We start from the raw sequence: 20,509 nt of genomic DNA on the forward strand, positions 1-20,509 counted from the left end.
AAGAGGAGCCCTTAAAATGAGCCTTTCTATTGGCTATCACAACAGCTAGAAGGGTAGAGGACCTACAGGGTCTTATTAAAAAAAAAAAAATTTTTGTTAATCCTCCCAGATAGGATTATCGTCAGGCTAGATCCTCTATATCTGCTCAAAGTAACATCATCCTTGCATAGGACGCAAGAGATAACCTTACCATCCTTTTGTGATAACCCTAAGAATGAGGGGGAAAATAAATGTCATTGTTTAGATGTGAGGAGGCATCCTCACTCACACAGAGGACCAAAGAGTTTAGGAGATCTTCTCTTTTGATCCTCTACTCTGGACCAAGGAAGGGACTTTGAAGTATCTCAGCCTTCAGTCTCTAGATCAGTGACCCTCAAACTACAGCCCTCCAGCTGTTACAGAACTACACATCCCATGAGGCATTGTAAAACTGACATTCACAGACATGACTAGGCATGATGGGAATTTTAGTTCCTGAACAATTGGAGGGCCATAGTTTAAAGACCCCTGCTCTAGGTGTATCAGACAAGCTATTCCTGTGTCATGAGATTTCAGGTATTCCTGCACCAGCAAAGCTGAAAGCACACTCAACCAGAGCCCTGGTGACCTCCTGGGCTAATAAACTAGGAGCCTCCTAGGAAAAGATTTGCAACGCAGGCACCTGGTCCAGCCAAGACACCTTCCTGAAGCACTACCGATTTGAGGTGCTGTCTCAGTAAGACCTAGCCTTCAGCCAAAAGGTACTACAGGCGGTGGTCCCACCGCAAAGTAGGTCTGCGGTTACTTGATTATCTTCTCATGTGTTGCCGCCCTGGAAGGTGAGAGGAGAAAACGAACGGTTACTTACAGATAACGGTGTTTCTACAAACCTTCCAGGACGGGAGGCCTACTTCCCGCCCAGTTAAGGAGGGAGGAAAGAATGTAAACAATAGGTGGTGAATTTATACCCCTTGTCGATCATTTGGGAGAATTACTTTTTCTACAACTGAAGGACAATGGGGAAGGGTGGGGCCTTTTAGGTAGCTGTGAACTGACTGTGTTTCCTGTAGGGTGGAGCCTCTCGTCTCTCAGATGTTGTCATCCTGGAAGGTTCGTAGAAATACTGTTAAGTCTAACCATTGCTTTTTTTTTTTCTTTTTTTAGTGCCAGAAGTGGTTTTAAACCTCCTAAAATTATATTTCTATTTCGTTCACTGACTGACACAGCTTCAAGTCTTCAGACCATCGGGTTTAGCTACTTTCTCTTGAGGAGTATGACTAGGTGGAAACCTTTTTTGGTTACGCCCCTGTGGCAGTCCCAGAGAGTATACCATCACTTCCTACTGTAGGACTCCAGTTTTTTCTGCCTAGTCAGGGGTAAGGACCTGGCTGTCTGCTGGGATCTGCGGTCCAGGCATTTTTTACTTTCTTTATTTTGTTCTTGTGTGAACTACAATCAGCAGCCGGACTGGGTGACGCACTGGACATCCTTTATCCTTACGATCTTCCCAGTCTGGCCTACGAGCGCGACCCAACTATTAGCTCCGCACTATGTTGGTCGCGACATAGCCCCACTGGATGGGGGCTGACCGGCGAATGAAACACCTTGCGAGGTCGCATAGCCCTGGTCACGACAACAGTCATGACCAAAGTCGCAGTGTACCTCAGGCCGCAGCACCCCCATTCCAAGATGATGTGGTAGAATGCTGTGAGTGGCGCCCGTGGTATGGTGAGTAGTGTCCGCCCCTCCTTTCCTGCAAAATCGCTGGGGTGGTCGCCACCCCCCCCCCCCCCCCCCGGGGATGGTAGGCCCCTCCTGTGTCCTTCCTCCCCCTTGTGCTTCCCTGTCTCCTTTGCGGGGTTCCCCCCTAAGTTGGTGCCCATATCTGACGTCTGTCCCCCCCGGCACTTTTTGGGGGCATGGGTGAAATTGGGTGGAGGCTGCATCGTGCTGGGCTGGAGTGGTGGTGGGTGATGCTGCTGTCGGCCCCCTGTAGGAGGTGCCCGCACCTGGGTGCTGCGGGGGGTCCCCTCCTGGGGTTTGAACTTTTCCCTGGGGTCCTAGGTTATGTGCAGTCCCACCATTTTGCCGTGGTCTCTGTATTCCCGGCTTCGTCGGCCATGTTTGTGTAGTCTGGCGGCCATGTTTTTGGTTTTCCCATAGTTTCAATGGTGGCCATTTTCCTGTAGTCTGAAGTGCTGAGGCTGCAGGGGCCTCTAGTGTCAGGTCAGCATTTCCTCTTCCTGCAGTGTGGCAGACTGTTTTGGCGCTCTCCAGCTCGGGTGGGGAGTCTCTGGGGGGGGTATATATCCTTCCACTGTGCTTAATTGGCTAGAAAACTTGCCTGACCTAAACCCCATAGAGCATCTGTGGAGTATTGTCAAGAGGAAGATGAGAACCCAGAACCAATAGTGCAGACGAGCTGAAAGCCACTATCAAAGCAACCTGGACTTCCATAATGTCAGACTGATCACTTTCATGCTACGCCACATTGATGCAGTAATTCATGCAAAAGGAGCACCGACCAAGTATTGAGTGCATACTACACTGTACATGGACATACTTGAAGCCAACATTTTTTATTGGTCTTGTGTAATCTAATTTTCTGAGATACTGAATTGTGGGTTTCTCTATCGTTCATTGACAGACGCAGCTCCATATTCTTCTTAACCATTGGGGTTATGCTGCCACCTACAGGAGTAAGACACTAGGCAGGAAAAATCTTTACTGCCCTTATGGGGCAGGCATACAACCCACTCACCCACCCACTCATTCTGCTATAGGATTCAGTTTTTCTGCCTAGTTTAGGAGTAGGACCTTGTTCCCGGCTGGGACTTCGGTCTTAGCTTTTGTTTTATTTTAAAGGGAACCTTTTGTTAAAATTTTTATTTTTAGCTAGTTATGTTCCTTAGAGAACTGCAAGCAACAGCCGGACTGGGTGTTAGAATAGATATCCTAAATCCTTAGCGCTAGGCCTCGCCATGACAGAGCCCCAATGGACAGGGGCTGGCACATGAGTGAAACACCTCGCCTAGACGCACACGACTTGGTTCAGCCTGAGTCAGTGTGTACCCTGGCCGTCACCACCCCCACCCCGAGTGGAGAGGTAGCCTGTCCGGAGTGGCGCCCACCCGATTGTCGTTGGTATGGTGAGTAGGGTGCCCCCATAGCTCGGGCGGACGTAGGCCACTCCTCGGGGAGCTCGGCCTGTCGGGTACCCCCCATTCCCCCTAGCCTCTTTGTATGTACCAGGCTCCCCCAGAGCCTTCCTCCCCACCATCATAGAGGTCCCTACCTCAGTCAGCGACGGGGCCCTGGGGGGGGGGGTTGGTTGGGAGACTACGCGCCAATGCCGCTATAGTGGATCAGCTGGGGGGGTTAATCCTTGTGGGGGCCCCTCCTGGGGACCCCCCGATTCCACTAGATCATTGGACCTCTCGTGGTCATGGAGACCGCATGGCACACCGAGGGGCCGCCATTTTCCTGTAGAATCGTTCAGCTCTATTTTTCAGAAGTTCCTATTGAAATGCATGGACGGCTATGTTTTTGTGGTTTCTCCATAGGAATGCATTGAGCGCCATTTTCTTGGAGTCCGCGAGTGCTTGACAGCAGGGAGCAGCTAGGTCTTTACTTTAGTGATGACCCAGGTACTTCCTCTTCCTGTGAAGATCGTTTCTCTGCATAGCTGAGCATTCCTATTCTCCATATCGGATGGTGGTATGTCTATTGGGGATCCGTGTAGGTCTCTCTCTCACCATGCAATCTGCAGTGCGAGTGGCTGGGATTTGTAGTACCACTAGTGCAGCAGTGTGGGTTTGTTGTTTTTGTTGCAGTTTTCATGAAGTGACACTGCGCTATTCCAGGGTCTTCTCTTCTGGGGTTCCTAGAAGACATGGTTGGGAAAGCAGAGAGCAGCCCCCCCCCCCCCCAAAATCTGCAGACAAATCCTGTCTGCATGAAGGGACTCCCCCACCCATTACTGGGGTGGGGGGGATGTCTTTGTTTCTTTCCGGAACCATGGACCTCCTTAATTCAGGTCAAATGGGTCCACAAACTGATCTGATCGGGTTACAAGCACAAATTCAGGTCCAGACTGTCGGACCGATTTTTCCCATCCAATCTCTACCTATCTGCAGATGGGTTGCGGGAATCTACGAGGGGCGGTACAGGACCTGCTGTCACAAGGATTGTACCATTCCCTCCCGGGAACGCTTTCAAGGGTTTTATTCAAACTTGTTAACTGTTCCCAGGAAAAGAGGTAAAACTGCGTCCAATTTGGGACCTCAAGGCTCTGAATCACTTTGTGCGGGTTCAAAGGTTTAAATGGAGTCCATTTGCATGTAGTGGCGTCTGTACACCATGGGGACTTTTTGGACTCTTATCGACATAAAGGACGTATATCTGCACATCTCTCCTACAGCGAATTTTAAGAAATGCTGATGTCCAGCGTAAATAGGGGAGCATTGTCAATTTGTGGCGTTGCCCCATGAATAAAAAAACATTTATAAAATACTGGAGAAGGCCGGGGTTTGCTCTATGTATGGTCAAAATATAAAATCCTAATACAGGTGCATCTCATAAAATTAGAATATAATCAAAGTTCATTTATTTCAGTAATTCAATTCAAAAAGTGAACCTTTTTTTTTTTTTATTGGTGCGTCATACACTGAGTGATATATTATAAGCATTTCTTTCTTTAAATTTTGAATAAGGCTTACAGCTAGTGAAAACCCAAAATTCAGTATCTCAGAAAATTAGAAGATTACAGAATACCATTGAAAAAAGATTTTCAATACAGAAATGTTGGCTTACTGAAAAGTACTGTATGTCCATGTGCAGTATCGTATGCACTCAATAGTTGGTCGGGGCTCCTTTTGTATGAATTACTGCATTAATTCGGCGTGGCATGTAGGTGATCAGCCTGTGGCACTGCTAAGGTGTTATGGAAGCCCAGGTTTCTTTTGATAGTGGCTTTCATCTCATCTGAATTATTGGGTCTGGTCTCTCATCTTCCTCTTGACAATACCCCACAGATTCTCCGTGAGGTTGAGGTCAATCAAGCACAGTGATGCCATGATCATTAAACCAGGTATTGGTACTTTTGGCAGTGTGGGCAGGTGCCAAGTTCTGCTGGCAAATGAAACCTGCATCTCCATAAAGCTGGTCAGCAGAGGGAAGAATGAAGTGCTCTAGAATTTCCTGGCAGAGGGTTGCGCTGACGTTGAACTTGATGAAACACAATGGGCCAACGCCAGCAAATGACATGGCTCCCCAAATCATGAGTGACTGTGGAAAATTTTGCATTTAATTTGGAAATCCAGGTACCAGAGTCTCGGTAGCAGTGCTGGGATAAGGCAATCCAGCGCCCTGGTCAAAGATGGCAAACTGCTCCCGGCCATGTGTATTCACAGTTCACATCTCTGTGTCATTGTGACACCCGCTGGGAGTGAAGGCAGCTTCTCTGTCGTCTTGTCTCCAGTCATGTGATATGTCACATAAGGCAGTCTGACCTCACTCCACAGTGGCACTGCGCTGAGACTGAGGTGTGTTCTCAGCAGGCGTCCTCTTTCTTCTGCCCACAGTAGAAAAATATTGCCCCCACATATGTGGGGGCAATATGTTGCCTCCTCACCACCCGTTTTAAACCCCATCATGCCTCACTACTGCACTGCAACTGTATGCATTGCACGCAGTTCGGGGAAGTTGCAGTGTGGCCCCTTTCACTTGAACAGGTTGCCTTCAGCAGATGGTAGTGCATACTGAAAGTGACGGGCGGTATAATTCCTGCCACTGCTGCAAATTAAAATATTGCAGCAGTGGCATCTGTAAACCTCTAGCTGCTGCCTCTGCAGCTTAAATGGCGGGAGTGATAGGGAGCTGTAAAATGAGGCTCAGCAGAATGTTTTATTGCCTGCCAATCGCAAGTGTAAATGAGCCCATGGCTAGGTTCACACTGTTACAGGTGGTTGCATGTACGGGACAGCGTGTAAATGGCACCTATTCCCACAACCACCTGCAGGAAAAATTCCCTGCTCTTTCACAGATGTGCAAGGCTTCCATTTATTCCTTTTGGCACTCCCACGCATCTAAAAACGCAGCACATTTTTTGATGTGGGAAATCGCATTTCCCTGCGGCTGCGTTTTCATAAAGGTGCAGGGACCTTTTCCTGTGTTTTTTGCAGGTACAGTAGCCTGCGCAAATGTGAGTCACAGCAAATGCATTAGGGTGAACATGACATAAGTCACCTAAAAGGAAAATACATACAGCAAGGTGCCTCCAACATATTTTACTTAATGGCACAAAGACACTTTAAAATATAGTTCTGCTAAGTACTCCCTTATTTATCAATCGTATCCACAGTGCTCAGCTGAAAAGAGCAGAACATCACTGCATTGTACCTGTAATTCATCAGTGTTCTTTGGTTTAATCTGGGCATCTTCTGTTTGCTTCTGTCCCCGTCTGTCAGCATGCCCACCACCTGCATTTAGTATTCTTAGCTCTGCCAGGGATGTAGTCCCGACATTTTGTTCATCTTCTGCCAGCCTCTATCCCCGCTCACTGGCCCGCCCACCACGTATAGCACTTCCCTAGACCATTAACTACAGGTCTGCTAGGAGGTGGGTTGGGACAGAAGATGCAGAAAATCCCGGGACTCAACCTGGACAGAGCTAAGAGTTCTAAAGCAATGCAGGTGGTGGGTGGGCTGAGGGTCGGGGACTGAAGCAGAGAGAAGATGCTGAAACTAAACTTGAGCACTAAACATACAAAAGCCTTACAGGTGGTGTGCACATTATCAGCACTTAACCTCCGCTGCGCCCCCCCCTCCTCTTCTACAATAAATCATTCCTCCCAGGGCATCCGCCTCTTCCGCCCACCCCTTGTACCGGCCCTGGTCGGGAGAACAGTGGAGAGGCACAGAATCCAAGTCGCATGAGATCCAGTGTGACGTGTCCACTGTCGGACATGCAGTGACCAGCAGCTGACCAACTCCCAATCAGCACAATGGCATAGAGCGCTGATTAGAGTGTTCTGACAGGGGGGCCACCCCCCCTGTCAGAATACAACAGCTCTGTGGGGGAGATCGCTGCATTAACTTTGTATAGTTAAAAAAGCGGTGTACCAGGCTTGAAAGTATGCTGCGACCATAGATCTCTTTTTAGGAATGTTAAATAAACTTTGTACATTGATAAATCTGGCCTGATTGAGGTTGTTTCGATTTTGTGAAAAATTGCTTCTGTATAGAATATGGGGAGCACACATGTAGGGATAGGCAGACGTAGCCTGGTTCCCACTAGTATGAACTGTTTTTACATAGTGGATGAATAGGGCACAAAACATTGGTTGAAAAAAGTAGTTGATCTCTTGGGAGAGGCTGTTGTAAGTCTGTACAGTAATAGAGCAGCATGGTGGATTAGTTAAATCTGTGTACTTTTATCAATTCCCAAAAATACAGAGTTTGATAATACAGTATGTCGTTTGTGTGCGTGAAGGTATTCTTTTTTTCCTGGAGCCTTTTGGCTTGTCCTAGTTCCCCATTTCATAGTTTTTTTTTTTTTTGTTTTTTTTTTTTTTTTTCTTTTGGCCGCTTAACTACTCTAGAACTTTGTTTTCTTTAAAAAAAAAATTGTACCCTGAACGACTAATAGGAATTTTATTTTGTCAAATTTAACAAACCGGAATCAAATGCAATCTTCATCATTTATCTGTGTTTTACCCTAGAGAGATGCCTTGAAGACCATGAACTTGTAGTACAAGTCCAGTCCATGTCGTCAAGTGAAAGCAAATTTCTGTTCAGGAAGAATTATGCAAAATATGAATTTTTCAAGAATCCTGTGGTGAGTAGGCATAAACAATGCTACAAGAGATTTTCACTGTTTTTATCTGAGGCAGGTAGCCTATAGAATAGCTAATAGGAGCCTTATTATTGATGGGCAGTAAATTAGCAAAGTACGATCAGTGCTGCCAGATGCATAATTTGTTGTTTCTACTTTTTGGGATCAGTGGTCAGTTGCAACTTGCTGAATTTCCTTGAGAGGGTTATGATTCAGAAAAAAAAATAAAATTGCTACACTGTTGCTGGGCAGGTATAGCAGCAGGTCCAAGGGCTCAAACAGCGTCTATGCCCAACATCGGAATATTACTGCCTGTTGCAGAATTTTCATAAAAAGCAAGTTAGAACTCTGCCAGTCAGTGGCCATCATTCCAAAGCACTAGTAAACATGAACCGTACTGTACCTTGTACTTTCACAACCATGATGTGAAAAGAAATAGATCCTTTAAAAAAACAAGACCTGTGTCTACTTTTATCTACCTGCACTATAAGAATACATGGACTCTTAACTGTCATTTACGCACTTTCTTCAGCTCCATTAAGTATTTACCAGTGCCACAGCTCACTGTTTGCACAGAGTTCACCCAAGATGCAGGGTCTGGTGGATTCAAGTGTCAATAGCTAACTTTCCTGACAGATTTCCATGGTAGCATATGTTTGGGTAGCCTCGCCCTCGCTCCTACCCCATAGGACACTTCTCTCATAAATTTTCAGGCTGAGCCAGAGGCTGTGTTCCTTTTTTGTCCTCCTTGCTCATAAGGACCATTTCGTATGAAGTTTCCTTCCTCCTGGAAGTCATGGTGACCTGGGTCTCACGCGGGACATCGGTGCAGATATTGGGAGCATCCTGTGGTGTCCAGAAGTTTCCAACAGTCAGAGTCCCCAGCTAACAGCCGGATGGGGAATGGCACACATACGCAGAAGATTGACACCCATAATAATGGGAGTGCTGCCAATGGCGAGTAGTTTAGCAGGGCATCCAACCTGGCGCACAGTGGGCGACCTCTAAAGTGTGCCTAGCATGATGGTGTGCCTACCTCTGGGTTCTGGGTCACCCTGCGGATTAATTGCTTTTTAGAAGGGGTCCAGGATAAATATGTTTTGCTTGAAGTCAGCAAAAGGGACAAGATGCTATACAGGTGGCTAGGCAGTAACTCTACGTGTATTAAAGAAATAAGGAAAATTATGCCTATGGAGATATCTATGCTCTGATGTGCATTGTAGCATTTTTATCAAAGTTTGGTGCAGTTGATTTCTGTCCTGAACAGATATGTTTGTTTTAGCAATGCCTTTCTTTCTGTGTTGGAGGCTTGGTCTAATGAAATCACCTGTGTAGTAATGATCTGATGTGAGAACCTGCAGTGGTAGTATTCCTTAGCAATAGTTAACCCCCTAGGGGTTTTCTCTCGCAAACAAACAACTGTTACTTTGTCTCTTTGGATAGCTGAAGTTTTGAATTGGGAAGAATATTTAATTACTGCATGGCTTGGGTAGCAATTGTATGTTATAATAATTATTTTCTTAACAATGTGGAGTACTTCCTTAGACTTTTTTTTGTTTATTAGATTTGTTTATTTCTGCAACAAGTTCTTTGTGCACTGCAGTCTAATGCCTCTATACCTTATCTCAGTGGTTCTCAACTCCTGTCCTCAGGACCCACTAACAGGCCAGGTTTCCAAGATAACTGAAACACATTACAGGTGATATAATTTGCTGCTCAGTGATTGCAGTATTCTAGTCTGCATCTCCCCAAGGTAATACTTAAAATCTGGCCCGTTAGTGGCTCCTGAGGACAGGAGTTGAGAACCACTGCCTTATCTGCTTTATGCAGGTTTTAGCTGGTGGGGGGCAGTGTCTTACTGATACTGTTCCTGGATTGTGACAGTGCTAGTGTACAGCGCAAAAAGGTTGTGAAAATTTAATCATAGTAGGAGTAATAATTAAATTGCTCTAAAGTGCATACACAAGTTAAAAGTGAAAATAACTGCAATAATATGTGTAAATAAATGTATCAAACACATATAAATACAACATTAAGACCCCGTTCACACTGGGGCGACTTGTCAGGCGACCTGGTTGCCTGACAAGTCGCCGTGGGTCATCTGCCATAGAGTAGCACAGGACCCGTTCTAATAGGAGCGACACAAGTCACTCCGACTTAGAAAAAGGGTCCTGAGCTTCTTTGGGGCGACCGTGAGCGACCTGCATTGACTTCAATGATATGAAGTCCGTGCTGGCCGCTCCAAGGTCGCGGTGCGAGCTGCGCACCGCCACTTCACAGGTCGCCCCCGCAAGTCGGGTCGCGCCTGTGTGAACCGGCGCTTAATGAGTGGTAGTATTAAATAAATAGTGATATTTCCACATAAAAGTCCATACAAGATGAAAAAAGTGCTTCAGCAAGTAGCCAGTGGAAAAAAGTCCAAAAAGTGCTTAAGTGCTGAGAAAACTGTGCAAAACCATGCCAGCAATCAGATGTGATGTAGTGAAGATCCACCCCCTTTGGATGTTCCACTTACCAGACAAAAAGGACCCCTAAACACTACTGTATAAGGGTCAAACAGGCATGTGTCCAGTAAGGAACCAGGTAAGTATCCTTTAGGGCTGATGAGGAATGTGTTCTCCCAACATGTAATTCAGCAGGATAATGGAACCATATGGGGAAGGAAAGCTCACAATAGTGTAATATTGTCAAAGACCGTTTATTCACAAAAATAAATATATTACACTCACATTTTACTTGGTAAAAGCAGGCTTTGTATATGGATTCTATCTTCCAGCTTGCGGTGGCGCTCGGGGCTGCGCTTGGTCCCGGCATGCGTTCCACCGCTACCGGAAGTGATGTAGCGGCAAGCGTAGGACCGGAAATTTAGTTGACGCGTTTTGCCCTCCCACAGGGCCTTCTCACACAGACTTCTGGGGGAGAGGTTGCTTTCTGTGCCCTTTTTCATACTTGTGCCACACCTACGTATCTGATAGGAAGATGCAGCTTTGGTCTCAGACAGTTAGACCCTTGGTCAAGCACTTCAGGCCATGATGATCAATCAGCCGCCTTCAAGCCTCTGACTGTGCCAGGAGAAATCCTTTGCTCCAACAATAAACATGTTCTGTTAGCCAATGTGGTTCTTACAGTCTCTAGGGACAGCAGTTCCAGCAAATGTGATTTTAAGAGGAGTACTATTGTTGCTCAGAGAGATGCCTATTCCCAACTCCCAGAGCGTTCTTCTGACATACCTCTGTTTCTACATGGGTCAAGATGTCATGCAGCATCGATGTCTGCTGTTTGGGTTCTCGAGCCACTCCTCCTCTAGAAAGGGATTCCTGTCACTATACGGAGGGAGTTCTCAGAACCCTACAAGAGATTTGGCTGGCTAGTCTTTCAAAAAAGGTAGGTATCTGAGAGCTTAATCCATCACGGTTCAGGATACTTAGTTTTTTGCCACTTGAGCATACTGGTGGTAGGATGCTGGATAATCCTGACTTTCTTTTCTTTACCTGTCAGCATCTCAATACCTGATGAGGACCATGGTCTCTCCCATGCCTACATTGAGGTGTGCTCAATGGGAATGGCCTCCTGTCCTCAAAGGTGTTTTTATTTTTTTTATTTTTTTCACACGCACCCAGCAATTCGTGTCTTACAAATAGGCAGATGAAGCCTTGGGTGCTGGCACAGTAATAACGATTTTTAAAGCAAGTGGCGCCGGCTTAGTGTAGCATAAAATTCAGCTTTGGTGAAGGAGGGTGGCGGGGTGCCCGTGGGGAGGCTGTTGTATGGCAGCCTGTCTCTGGGTTGAGTGGCGACGGAGGACTCTCAGCGAGGCTCCTGCTTCCGGTCTGACCGACGGCACTTCCGGTGGGGAGGAAAGAATACGGGTTGCACGCGTTCGGAGCATCTGTGCTCCTTTCTCAGGTTATGGGAGTGGCTCTCTTGAGGACGGGGAATTTATACCCTGTTGCTGTGGTAATTGCTTAAACGTCTGTCATGAGGGGGCGGGGCCCAAAACACATCGGCAGGGATGCTTGTGTGACGTTGTTTCAGATATATTTTCTGCATCTTTTTTATACATCAGGTTTAACAGGAAAAGTCTCTAAAAGCATGGCAGTGAGCCATGGTGAGTCCACAAGTAAACCTATGGTATAATGGGGAGATTGAGACACGGAAGTAAAATTTAAAAAAAAAATAATAATTTAAGCAATAATAGAACGGTGAAAAGAACAGAAAAAAAGGGATTCCAATGAGTCAGGGCAATGGGTACATACAATTACTTGACCCATGGGAAAGGTGGCGATATAAAGATGTGTTTATTTGTAGTATAAGCATAAAAATAATGAAAAAATAAGTGTAATAAAGTGGGTAAAACTACGTTTTGCATATGTCATGAAAGGAGACCTCTTATTGGTATATATGCATGCGCACTAACCTACACGAAAATGGTATATGTACATTCATGTGTACATTCGCACGCAGACCTGTTAAAGTGCAATGTTAATTTCTAACCCCCTCATTCAGGCCTCCTGGCGCTAAAGTGTCTAGGGTGTATATCCAGTAGTTTCCAGTAAGCCATAATCCATTCTTTGCTTCTTTTAAGGTCTTTTTTCTTCATTTTATTTTTGATGTGTACCTTTTAGTATCTCTGCATATCTCCCAAATTTATTGTGCATGGGTTTTTACACGGCATTGTATTTTAACCTGGTCCAAAACCTGTAACGTTTAATTGTTGAGCCCTTTTTCAGTGTTACACTACACCCCATACCACCTCTCACACAGGCGTATACAGGTGCAAGCTCCCATACTCCCCCCCCCCCCCCCCTTTTCTTTATCTGGTCTCCCCTACTTGCCTTTCCATCATGGATATCATTGAACATATTGAGTCCGCCAAATATACCATACTTGACGAATTCTACACGCTTTTCCCACCATCTTCCGGGACTGTGTATATATCCACAGACCCCAATATCGCATAATATGCACAAAAGTTCACAAAATAGAAGAAATTATCCACAAGGCTAACATGCAATGGTGGGACAAGTTTTTTTTCTCCAAGAATACTTAAGCAATCATATCACCCCTAGAGGCCTTAGGGTCCTAAAAAATTGTCCATTCTTGAGTAAAGAATTGGATCGTGAATTGTTTCACATAACAGAGTTCTGTACACGAAAATGGATGTCCATCATCATCACACAGAGGGAGGCCCAACACCAGTCTCTTATCTCCAGTATTCAGACACATATCTCTATCCCTCCAAAAGGTCTTTTCCCCTTTTCCACCCTCCTGGCTTAGGAAGCTAAAACTGAATACCAAATTCTTAGGCTGGCCATACACTATACAATTTTCTTATTCAATTTCCTTTAGATTTACCTTAAACTATGTAATGCAAGGGCCTGCCTGACTGCATACAAATTGAAAGTGTTTAGGTTTGCCCCTATATTACATGGTTTTGGTAAATCTAAAGGAAAGTTGAACAAGAAAATTGTATAGTGTATGGCCAGCCTTAGACTCCCTCCTCCGAAACAAACAACAGAAAATACGAAGAGATGTAGATGATTATGCTCAGAACTTCTACCCATCCATCATCACACGGACAGGACTCCTCAAAACCTCCTGATTCACCGTAACCTCGTTCCACACCATTTATCCCTGGGACAGATTCTACGTGTCAAAAAGGCACAAAAACTACTAGATCCTTAAAAAAAAGTTCTACTACACCCTCCCTTCTTGACAACGCCAGGCCCCAGTGAACCTCGCCCACTGTGCAACACCTCTGTACATTCGGATCTAGGCCACCCGGCCAGACCAGCCCAAGAATGGAAGACCCACAACACAACGTAACAGCAGCTGTGGCCACTTCACCCCCTTCAACCATAGAAGCCAATCATATTGCTCTTATTACTATATCTGCTACACTCCCCCGCAATCCTCCAGCCTCCTCCTCTTCTGAGCCTTTTTTTAGTCCACACCCCCCTGCCCTGCTCAAAAAGAAAAATCACTGCAGAGGCAGAAGAGGGGGGGGGGGGGAAGCATAGACATGGACAGAAGGGAAAAGTCATGCAGACTATCAAAATCTTCAACCTATCCAACCACCCCCTCTCCACATCGGAAGAAACCCTTCTAGGCCGTGGACTCACCTTTGCTCCTACAGCTGCGCCCAACCCATTCACTCTTTCTAGATCTGAATAGATTCATACGGAACCTCACAGTGCAACGGTTCTTCCACATCCAAGCCATTCAAAACTTCTCCAATAAAGGACCACCAACACTAAATACAGATGATGTTGACAGCCCCTCTTACAGAGCAGAACTTAATTTTCAACACACAGGAAGCACTGGCCCTGGAAAACCTTGAAGATCTATATACCGGTGACACTGATGATTACGCCGCCATCCTCTCTCAACATCTACCCGGTTCCCCACCCATGCAGCATACCACGTTTCAGCCAAAATCGGTCGAAGACCCTACATTTGCGAAAGGCCCCTACATCCAGAACTTCTACTAAGTGGTCCATGCAGACATACACCGTATGTGCCAATCGTCCCTGGATCAAATGCACCACAGGGACCCCACTACCACAAGGCCCATCATTGCGGCCATGGAGAGTGTGTCCAGCTACTTCTCCATCTATATTGATCACTTCCTGCAACCGGTTCGCCAACAACTATCATCATACATAAGACAGTATACATTTACTTGATTCATTATCCTCCTATTCATGGCAATCATCCTACCTCTGGCTATCTTTGGACGTAGTCTCTTTACACATCTATACCACACCACACCACTTTGGACTCCAGCCCGTACGCTTTTTTCTAAACAATGAATCTACACTCAATCCCCGGCAAATACTTGCTCCTGGATCTCATAGAATACTGCCTTACCCACAATTATTTAAAGTCTAACGGCGAGTTCTATACCCAAATTAAAGGCACCGCTATGGGGGCCAATTTCGCCCCCAGTTACGCCAATTTGACCATGGGCCATTGGGAGCAGCAATACATTTGGCACAACAACCCCTTCGCTTCCCATCTTGTATTTTTCGGCCAATACATAGATGATATAGTCATCATCTGGGATGGCCCCACTTTCCTTATACTCCCGTTCCTTGAACACAGTAATAATTATCATATGGGTCTCTTTCACATCAGTTTTGGACCCCCAAAAACTCACCTTTCTAGACCTAGAATTATACCACCATGGCAACACGATCAGCGCTCCGAATTATGTCAAACCCACCGCAGGAAATTCATATCTGCATTACAATAGCTGTCCCCACCCCAGATGGATTCAGAACATTCCCAAGAGTCAATACTAATGTCTCAAACACAACTGTACTCAGACCCAAACCTATCTCCGTCATGGATCACTACTCAAACAAGAATTCCTTGAAAAAGGTTACCCTGGAGATCTCATAACAAGAGCATCAGACCACTACCTACAAGAGGACGTGAGGAAAAATAGACTGGAGCACACAGAGATAAAAAGCAACCACTCCACTTCCACACGTTTTACTATTCAATTCAAAGCAAATTTAAGCACATGGAACGCATTTTCCATAAACATTGAGCAATCCTAAAAGAAGACCCACATTTACAAACAGACCTCACTGAGTGCCCCCGTTTTTCATACAGGAGTGCTAGAAACCTAAAAACCTTAATAGCAGTGAGTAAGGTTCGTTCCATCAGACCCAAAACCAACACATCCCTCACCTTTTCTCTCCAAATCAAGGGAATGTATAAATGCCGTAAAGCCCAGTGCTTGACATGTAAAAATGTTAAACATGGCCTAAAAGAGTTCTCTAACAAGGGGAAAGTTCATACCCTTACAGACTTACACCTGTTCCTCGGAGTTTGTCATCTACTGTCTTGCGTGCCCCTGCAACCTACTATACATAGGTCGCACCGTACGGACCTTACGTAAAAGCTTTGGGGAGCACCGAAACCTGGTGGAAAAGGGCTCGGATAAACAGTGCAGTGTCCCGGACACTTCACAGAACATCACTCACAGAGCTCCAATGGACTTAAGGTGTGGGTACTGGAAGCCATCCCCCCGCCGAACGCTTCAAGCGACTATGCGTCAGAGAAAACTACTGGATATACAACCTGGACACTTCAGCGCTAGGAGGCCTGGATGAGGGGTTGGAAATTAACATTACACTTGAACAGGTGTGCGTGCGCACATATACCCATATGCGTGTACGTTAGTGCGCATGTACACCACTGAGAGGTCTCCTTTCATGATCTACGCAAAACGCAGTTTTAGCCCACCTTCTTACGCTTTTTTAGATTTTCATTATTATTTTTATGCTTCTACTACAAATAATAAACACATCTTTAGTGTGTGCTACAATATCGCCACCTTTCCCATGGGTCAAGTAATTGTATGCACCCATTACCCTGACCCATTGGGATCCCAGGCGATGCCACCCATCCCCGTGCAAACTTCTGAAATCATATACTTGTATAAAGAATACTTCCTTAGTCACATTCTGCACCTGTTTGTGACCATACACTATCTATATATCCTGATACCATTACCATCATATTGTTATATACTTTCTCAGTTTTTTTTGTCATACACATGCCTTCCCTGCTAGCCTTACCCCCATACCTATACCCCCATTGCTACATTGTCTTGCTCATCAATTTTCTATATACATTTCTATATATATATATATATATATATATATATATATATATATATATATATATATATATATATATATATATATATATATATATATATATATATATATATATATATATATATATATATATTATATTAAATTAATAATAATGGGTATTATTATTTTTATTATTATTATTTTATTTTTTTTATTAATTTTGTATTATCCTTATTGTTCAGTTGCACCTTGGAATCCTTACCCCCATCCTTACCCCCTGTTCTTTCCACTGTTATATTTTATTCCTTAAATTCTTTATTTTTTATTTTTTTTTTGTTTTACTTCCGTATCTCATAATCTCCCCATCATACCATATATATGTTTACTTGTGGACTCACCATGGCTCACCGCTATGCTTTAAGAGACTTTTCCTGTTAAACCTGATGTATAAAAAAGATGCAGAAAAGATTGTATCTGAAGCCACGTCACACAAGCAACCCCTGCCAGTATGTGTTTTGGGCCCCGCCCCCTCATGACAGGCATTCAAGCAATTACCACTGCAACAGGGTATAAATTCCCTGTCCTCAGAGAGCCACTCCCATCGCCTGAGGAAGGAGCACGGATGCTCCGAACGCGTGCAACCCCTGTCTTTCCTCCCCACCGGAAGTGACATCGGTCAGACCAGAAGCAGGAAGTCGGAGCCTCGCTGAGAGTCCTCCACCGCCGCTCAACCCACAGACAGGCTGCCATACAACAGCCTCCCCTCGGGCACACCCTCCACCACACTGAACTCAAGAGAAGAAGACGGATGATATTTTAATACCCACTGTACCTCTTCACTCTTACCTCAGAGTAAGTTAATACTTTTTTTTATGTGTAATAAATTTTATGCTACATTAAGCCGGCGCCGCTTGTTTTGCTTTATATTCCTCAGAGCCCCTTCATGCTCCAGCTGGCAGCTGCCGAATGTGCCCCCCCCCCTCCACCACCCATTGGAATCTTTGCTCCACTGCCCCATTACCCCCCACCTCCCTTTATCCCCCCCCCTTACTTTGTGCCACCCACCAATATCAGAGAGCGCCATGACATAACTTGCATAACTGTATTTTTTACTTATCGTAAAATCCTTTTCTCTGAAGTTGACGCAGCTCCATATCATCTTCACTATTGGGTTATGCTGCCCCCTACAGGAGTAAGACACCTGGCAGGAAGAAACTTTTCCACGCCTAGGGGGCAGTCCCTGCAGGTATACACCCACATACTCGGCTATAGCTCTCAGTTTTTTTTGCAAGTGTTTATAAGAAAAAAACCATCCCACTCATAATTAGAGGGGCGGGTACTGCGTCTGTCAATGAACTTCAGAGAAAAGGATTTTTTGGTAAGTAAAGAAATCCAATTTCATTGACGGACTCAGCTCCATATCATCTTGACCATTGGGACGTCCCAAAGCAGTATTTGCATAAAGGGTTGGAAAAACAATGCAAAGAAAGAACGTAATTCCCCAAAGGCTAAACCTAGCCAACCAGATAACATGGAGCTCACCTTAAAACATATACCCTCAAAGAGAATAGTTTCTCTTTTAAACAGCAGCCTGCAAAACCTTGCAACCAAAAGAGGCATCCGAGGATGCCAACACACATCTACCTTGTAGAATTTTGTTAACGTGTGCACCGATGACAAAGTTGCCGCCTTGCAAACTTGCATCACTGATGCCTGATGGCAAAAGGCTCAAGAGGCACTTATCACCCTAGTAGAATGCACCTTCACGGGAAAGGAGGAACCTGACCCTTCAGTGAATAAGTCTGAACCACTGTCTGCCTGATCCATCTAGATATGGTCACTGGAGACGCAGCCAACCCTTTTCGAGGTCCTTCGGAGAACAGAGTCTGATTTTCTGAAAGATTCAGTAGCCGTCAGGTTAACTAATTGCCCGAACCACATCCAAAGAATGCAAAGCAATTTCCTTGGGATGCTTGGGCTTAGGACAGAGTGAAGGCAGCACAATGCCTTCATTCAGATGAAAATCAGAAACCACCTTCGGAACGAATGATGAGGTCGAAGTACCACTTTATTACTGTGGACCACCAGATAGGGTGAACAGCAGGACAGTGTCACCAATTCAGATACTTTGTGGGCTGAAGTAAAATCAACCAAAAAGACAACCTTCCGTGACAGTGTAAGCAGAGTAATCTCCCTAATGTTCTCAAAAGGAGGTCTTATAAGAACAGATATACCCAAATTGAGATCCCACCGAGGTAGCGGGGATCGCCTCGGAGGAGCCATATGGCGAACCCCCTTTTGTATAAAAGTGCGAATCAAGGCATGTGTAGCTAAGGGGCGTTGGAAAAAATACAGTCAAAGCCGACACTTGGCATTTAATAGTGCCCAAAGCCAACCACCTATTCGACCCTATTTTGAAGACAGGTCAAAATTCTAGCCACCAAAATCAGGCGAGGATGCACCTTCAGCGATTCATACCATTTAGATGTACGATTTTCACGTACGATGATGGATCTTCCTGAAAGTAGAATTCCTGTCCTTCATCAGTGTAGGACTCGGAGTCAGAAAGACCTCTATCCTGCAATACCTTGCTTTCAACAGCCACGCCGTTAAAGCCAGCGACTGTAAAGCAGGATGAAAGATCGGCCCTTGAGACAGCAGATCTTCCCTGAGAGGAAGTCTCCGGGGAGCATTGGCGACCAACCTTACCAGATCTGCGTACCAAGACTGGCGATGCCAGTCTGGGGCCACCAGAATGACCGGAATCCCTTCAACCTCTATTCTGTGCAGAAACCTCGGCAGAAGTTTCAGCAGAGGGAACGCATAGATCAGCTGATACTAACCTCAAGGAGCCACAACTGTGTCTTTGGCGTTGACCAGATGATCCCTCAACCTGGCTACAAACCTCTGAACCTTCCTATTGAGTCGAGAAGCAAACCGGTCGACATCGGATGTCACCCACCAGACGCAGGAGGTGAAACGCCTCCGGGTGCAGGGACCACTCCCCCTGATCCAACACCCGACGACTCGGGTAATCCGCCTGCCAGTTTTCCACTCTTGGTATGTGCACTGCCGAAGGGGCTGGAACAAACTTTTCTGCCCATTCCAGGATCTCAGCCACCTCCTGGGCCGTCAACACTCCTGGTGCCCCCTTGATGATGTGAGCAATGGCCTGGACAACCCTGTAAACGAGTTGTCCAGCTTTATCTCGCAGTTCCAGAATATTGATCGGAAGTCTGGACTCTTCTACTGTCAAGGACCCCTGGCCGCAGAGCTTCCCCAGCCGGACAGGCTGGCCTCTTTGGTTATCACAGTCCAATACAGTGGAGGGAAGGAAGTCCTTGTGTTGTGACTCAACCGAATCATAGTGTCCAAGGACTTTGGATCTTCCATTTGACAAGAATCTCCCTTTGTAAGGGTCTGGTGTGGAACTGAGCAAACAGAACTGATTCGAAGGTTGACACCATCAGACCCAAGGCCCGCATGCAAGGCCACAGAGGACAGACTGTCCAGATAATCCAGTCTTAAGAATGGAATCAGGGCAAATTTTTTTAAATGTTTGAACCGAATGCTTGCAGAGTCCCTCCAGTAATTATCAAGCCGCCCAACAGAGCTGAATGCGAGTCTGCTCTTAATAGGAGATAGTCCAGGTTACCCCAGTACCGTAATCCCCTGTTGTCGCAGTAATGCCAACACTTTGGTCTCGCTTCCGCCCCCAGGGTCTTCACCAAAGGTTAACGCCACAAATTGATAATGCTCTTCTACAGCAAAGAAAACACTGGTGTCCAGCGTAAATAGGGATGTGTAGATATGCGTCCTTGATATCTATGGAGGCCAAAAAGTCTCCTTGGTGTAGACGCCACTACCGTGCAAATGGACTACATTTGAAACTTCTGTACCCGCACAGCGGTTCAGAGCCTTGAGGTCCAGGATTGGACGTACTTTGCCTTCTTTCCTGGGCAATAATTGAATAGAATTCCTGAAAGCGTTCCCAGAAGGAACTGGCACAATCACTCCTTGCGACAGCAGATCTTGTACCGCCTCTTGGATCCCTTAACCGATCTGGAGATAGGTGTAGATAGGAC

At 45.6% G+C, this 20,509-nt stretch overlaps 1 protein-coding gene across 2 annotated transcripts in view; it reads left to right on the top strand.

The window, feature by feature from the left end:
* The window catches only part of GRB10 (growth factor receptor bound protein 10), a 515,930-nt gene that overhangs the window by 299,506 nt on the left and 195,915 nt on the right, over positions 1–20,509 (top strand). For both annotated transcript variants that reach the window (XM_082259307.1, XM_082259308.1), the window contains exon 6: positions 7,700–7,815. In XM_082259307.1, the coding sequence (XP_082115433.1) occupies positions 7,700–7,815 (116 nt within the window). The remainder of the gene's footprint in view (positions 1–7,699; positions 7,816–20,509) is intronic.

Source organism: Pelophylax lessonae, assembly GCF_965119305.1.
Source record: "Pelophylax lessonae genome assembly, chromosome: 5".
Taxonomy (NCBI): domain Eukaryota; kingdom Metazoa; phylum Chordata; class Amphibia; order Anura; family Ranidae; genus Pelophylax; species Pelophylax lessonae.